General features: G+C 27.2%; 1 protein-coding gene across 1 annotated transcript in view; it reads left to right on the top strand.

Moving 5' to 3' along the window:
• Nucleotides 1-5,876, top strand: part of Phum_PHUM352270 (DrosGluCl, putative) — a gene marked incomplete at both ends in the record, with an annotated part of 17,333 nt that overhangs the window by 10,378 nt on the left and 1,079 nt on the right. The window contains 4 exons of the mRNA XM_002427861.1: nt 750-794; nt 877-986; nt 3,175-3,265; nt 3,353-4,267. Coding sequence (XP_002427906.1) covers nt 750-794; nt 877-986; nt 3,175-3,265; nt 3,353-4,267 — 1,161 coding nt within the window. The remainder of the gene's footprint in view (nt 1-749; nt 795-876; nt 987-3,174; nt 3,266-3,352; nt 4,268-5,876) is intronic.

Here is a 5,876-nt window from a genome sequence, read left to right as displayed (position 1 = left end):
TAATAATAATAATAATTAAAGTTTCCGTTGTTTAGAAAAAAAATTGACCGAAAAGGATTACTTACAAATTACATTTTAAAAACATTTTTTTTTTTTTTACCTTTTTAAACCTTTTTTAATGCAACAAAAAATTAGAAATTTGATTTTTATATCCTTTCCAATAAAAATTCCCTTGAAAAATAATAATAATAATAATGATGATGATGATAATAATGATAAATAAATAAAAATAAAAAACAATTTTTTTTTCCTTTGTAACTTTTAAGATTTAAATTTAAACAAAACTTTTAATTAAAAACGAACGAGTCTTCTTTTGAATTTAATAAAGTTTCAAGTAATAATGAAGGCACTCGAAAATTAAAAAAAATTACATTTATAATAATAATAATAATAATAATAATAATAATAATAATAGTAATAATAATAATATTTATAATTTTAAAAAAATAAAATTCTCATCGTTATTTAATTCGTTATTGTTACCCGAAACTGTTGTTGTTTGCATCATTGTTCGTTTGCACCCCGTGTATTACGTAATTTTAAAATTAAATAATAACCTTTTGACCTTTTTTGGTAATTATTGACGACGAGTAACAATATAAATAAACTGTATACGTTAACGCCCTTTTTAAAAAGATTTTAAATTTTATTATTAATTTACGTTGCGTATTTTTCCAGAACTCTCAATTACGTTTGTGTTTTCCTTAAACAAAAAATTTATTTATTTACTTATGTTTTTTTGTTTACAGAATGAAAAAAATCAAATAATGAAGTCAAACGTTTGGCTTCGATTGGTAAGTGACTCAAAAAATAAAAATTATTAATTAAAAATTTAATTTAAATTTAAATTTAAAAGGAAAAATAAATTTTGTTTAGGTCTGGAGCGATTACCAACTACAGTGGGATGAAGCTGACTACGGGGGCATTGGGGTCCTTAGACTGCCGCCGGATAAAGTTTGGAAACCGGATATAGTTTTATTTAATAAGTACGTACGTTAATAAAAAATTTTTTATATGCACATCGAACGTAATTACTTATTATTAACCCTAAATAAAATTATTAACCTTATTATTAACTAAAAAAAGTAAAAATAATAATAATAATACAATTTTTCCATCTCGGAAATAAATTTTTCACTTTGAATTTTTTTTTGCAGTTTTTCGTCTTAGAGTAAAAAAACGTAGAAGTATGAAAACGTTCGAAAAGTACGATTCCATAGATTAATAAAGTTTTTTAAATCAATTTTTATAATCTTAAAATAAATGTTGCAATCGAATGATCGAGAATAATTGAGAGAAAACGTTAAATATTGTTCTTAATGTTTAAAAAAAAAAAAAATTGTTGAGGGGGGAGGAAAAAGGAGGGGAAGGAGAAAAGCCACTGTTTTAAAACTATAAAATCCTTAGAGTTTATAACGGGAACGTGGCGTAAATTGAATTTTACGATTTCTGATAGGAAGTTATAATAATAATAATAATAATAATAATAATAATAATAGAATTTTGTTGATAAAATTTTGTTTTCTCTTGTGTAATTTTGAGAAATTTCAATTTATTGAAAATTTAAATTTCCGCATGATGAGGTTTGACCATAGAATTCGAATCGGATTCACTTTTGTCACTGAAAATATAATTTTTGAAAATTTTTCCTACGTATTGCCTAAAAAAATAAAATGGCGGAAGTTTATCGTCTAGAGTGAAATTTAAAAAAAAAAAAAAAAATGTCGGTTAGTTGTTTTCCTGTACGACGGAAAAAAAAAAAATTTATATCAAAGATCGCGTCGCTGTTGGAATTTTTTACGAAAAGGTTCATGAAATCCTAGGTTAGGTACAAAGATTTAAATATATATATACCGACTCGAATTTAAATTAAAATTTGTCTGAACAATTTAACACAACAAACCCTCAGGCAATTTATCAAAAGAGAGTAAAATTAACTCACCAACTTGTGTCGCCGACACAAACTCCAATAAATTCCTACCTTTAAAACTTCTTAAATATTCTTCAGCCTTTGTTTACTTTTTTTTTTTTTGTTCAGAATTAATAAAAACGAGATAAGAAAATTTTAGAATGTTCTAGAATAAAAACAAAAAAGTTTCAGACTTGTTAAAAGAAAATATTGAAACCGAATGATCGAAATAATAGTAACTATTATTTTTTCTTACACGCCTTAAAAACGTCAGACAACACTCCGCCCCCCTTTATAAAAAGGAGGAGGTATTCAGGTATCTAACCTGTAATCTAAATTTAAAAAAAAAAATTAACACTCGTTTAAGAGATTTTTATTTTTTTTTGGTCAGGTAATTACTAAAAAAATGGCTTTTATATAAAATTTAACCTTTTTCGATATAAATATTTATACAAAGTCGAATTTAATAATGATGATGATAATAGTAATAATAATAATAATAATGGGGAGAAATTTGAAAGGCAATTCAATTAGTAAAAAATAAGTTTTACCAAGTTTTAAGACAAAAAGCTTCTTTAATCTAATTTTAAAAATGATTCCAAATTTTGATAGATACTTGATTTTATTCTCTGTATAACTTGATTTGTTTCTGTTTAAACTTTTTTTTTTTTACTCCCCCCTCCCCTCCCTTTTTTATATCATTATTCAAAAACCACTTTAAAGTTTATTTAATAATGATAGTTGTTGTTGTTTAAACTCCCCCCCCCCCACCAATAATACTATTTATTTATTTATTTATTTTTTGTTGCATATTTTAAATAATTAAATTATTGTTTTGGAAAAATAAAAATAAAAATATTTAGTAGCATTTAAATTATTATTATTATTATTATTATTTTACATTTTAAGTCAGTAAATAAAAGTAATTATAAAGTTTTAAGATCGCAATATGGTTTTTTTTTTTTGTTAAAAAATTTACGACACGATTTTTTTTTATACCAAAAAAAAAAGAAAAATTTTTTTTTTAAAACTTTTGAATATTGTTAATGATAATAATAATAATATATAAAATATAATAATTATAATAATAAATTTTATTATTACACGTTTAAATTAGTTTGATGAAAAAAAAAAAAAAACAATGTAAAAAAAAATTTTGTTTAAAATATCGCGTTATAAATTATTAAAAAAAAATTTTAGGTGGAAAAACAAAATGTTGGAATTATCATATGGTCGGTTAAAAATTTTCTTTTTTTTTTTAATAGTGCTGATGGAAATTACGAGGTACGATACAAATCAAATGTACTTATTTATCCAAATGGAGAAGTGCTGTGGGTTCCTCCTGCCATTTATCAAGTAAGATAATTATTTATCGATTTTCTTTTAAATAAAAGAAAAATTAAATTAATTTGATAAAAATTTGATAAATTTTTTCGTTTTTAGAGTTCATGTACGATTGATGTGACGTATTTTCCCTTCGATCAACAAACTTGCATAATGAAGTTTGGATCGTGGACTTTTAATGGAGACCAAGTGTCCTTAGCGCTGTACAATAACAAAAACTTTGTCGATTTGTCCGACTATTGGAAGTCGGGTACGTGGGACATAATCGAAGTGCCGGCCTACCTCAATATATATAATGGCAGTGCTCCCACAGAAACGGATATAACATTTTATATAATAATTCGACGAAAAACACTTTTTTACACGGTGAACTTGATACTGCCAACGGTGCTTATTTCGTTTCTTTGCGTACTCGTTTTTTATCTCCCTGCAGAAGCAGGTGAAAAAGTGACATTGGGAATCAGCATTTTGCTCTCGCTGGTCGTGTTCCTCCTGCTTGTTTCCAAAATTCTTCCGCCCACCTCGCTCGTCCTACCGCTCATCGCAAAGTACCTTTTGTTCACGTTTATTATGAACACCGTATCAATATTGGTGACCGTTATCATCATTAACTGGAATTTCAGGGGGCCTCGAACCCATCGAATGCCGCCTTGGATTCGTGCCGTCTTCCTCTATTATTTGCCGACTATACTTTTTATGAAACGACCGAAAAAGACTAGATTGCGTTGGATGATGGAAATGCCGGGTATGAGTGCTCCGCCTCATTCTTACGGATCACCCGGCGAGCTTCCAAAGCATTTCCAACCTCGTGCTAAAGTCGAGGTTTTGGAATTGTCAGATCTTCATCATCCCAATTGTAAAATTAATCGGAAATCAAGCACTGAAATTGGAGGCGGTGGACGACGTGAAAGCGAAAGTTCAGATTCGCTACTGTTATCACCGGAAGCTTCGAAAGCGACGGAAGCTGTTGAGTTTATTGCAGAACATTTACGAAACGAAGATCAGTACATTCAGGTAAAGGACACATAATTATTTTTTCCACGGGGGGGGGGAGGGCCATTTTATTATAATTTTTTTTTAAATACTTAACGATTACAACATTTTCCGTTCGAAACTGTACATTAGAAATATATTTACAAGTAAACCAACATTTGAAATATTCATAAAGAAATTAAATTTTAATAAAAGCATTTTAAACAAACACACACTCACACACTTACGAAAAAAAAAAAAAAAAACGTTTTAAAATATTTTATTAAAGGGGTCATAATCGACAACCTTTTTTTTTAAAAGGAAATTTCTGTTTTTAAATTGATTTTTACCCAAAAAGCTTTTTTTTTTTTCTTTAAGTCTCAATTACTTTTTAACATTGCATCACATCTAAAACTATCATGAATTCGTTTTTTTTTTTTTTTAAAAGGATCGAAGAAAGAGTTTTTTCTTTTTTCTTCGATATTCATCTTTGACTTTTCTCACCTTTTTTTGGTTTTCTTTCTCTCTCTCTCTCTGTTTAAAATTCTACTCTGGCATGTTGTACCATATGGTTGAAAATGTAAAATTATAACATACACTTTAGAATTCAAATATATAAAAAAAAAAAAAAGGAGAGTAAAATTTTAATTTAAACCGCACAAAAACTTAAAATGGTGAGAAATTTTTTTTATATATATAAAACTTCACTTTCCAACTTCCCACTTAACTTCCTTTGTTTTATTTTATACTAACATAATTTACAGCTTTTCCTTTTAGAAAACGTTTTTTTTTTTTTTTCGAAATTCTTCGAATTTAGAATTTTTTCTTTTCTTTTTTTTGAAAACAAATACGTGGTTTATTTTATTTATTAAAATTGACGGATACGATGAGGGGGGGGGACGATATTTTTATACAAAGAAAAAGAAATAATAATAATAATAAAATTTGTTTTTCTTTTTATTTGCGCACGCAGGAAAATTTTGGCGGTTAACAAACCGGTTAAATAGAATTTTAATTTTTTTATATAATCGTCGCATAAATGATGTAACCCCATTTTGCAAAAAGAGGGGAAAAAAAATTTTTTTACTATTTTAAGGGAGAAAAATTATTTTTAAATAAATTTACCATTATCGTGGAGAAAAAATATTATTATACGTCGTCATTATCAATAAAAAAAACCAAAGATACAGGTGGAGAAGGGTGGGAGAGAGATAGAGATAGAGGGGGAGAGGATGAAGGGAAGGGAGATGAAAACATAGTGCAGCACTATCCATGGAATCATGCACACGCGGAAAATTTTTTTTTTTTTTTATAAGCGCAGGCTTGGTGGTCCCTTTCTCTTGCGCTCTCCCAAGGGACTCAAAAACTTACAATGAAGATCAATGCAAGAGGGGTGCGGCCTTTCGCCACTCATGTCTTTTGCATTCCTCTTTACCTTTCTTATTTTACAAAAAAAAAACCCTCGTTATTCATTTTTTTTTTTTGATGAGATTTAAGGGGGCCTAACTATTTAATCTAAACAAATACTAAAATTATCATTAATTTTTTTTTTCAACCCAACATGACGTCATTGCATAATAATATCAAAAAAAAATAAAAGGAAAATCGTTATGTTCCAAATTTAAAAATTTTCCTTTTTTTTTTTTTTTTT

This window comes from Pediculus humanus, genomic scaffold (assembly GCF_000006295.1).
Source record: "Pediculus humanus corporis 1103172107763 genomic scaffold, whole genome shotgun sequence".
Classification (NCBI taxonomy): domain Eukaryota; kingdom Metazoa; phylum Arthropoda; class Insecta; order Psocodea; family Pediculidae; genus Pediculus; species Pediculus humanus.
Note: the sequence above shows the minus strand (reverse complement) of the source record. Positions and strands in the feature narration are given on the sequence as shown.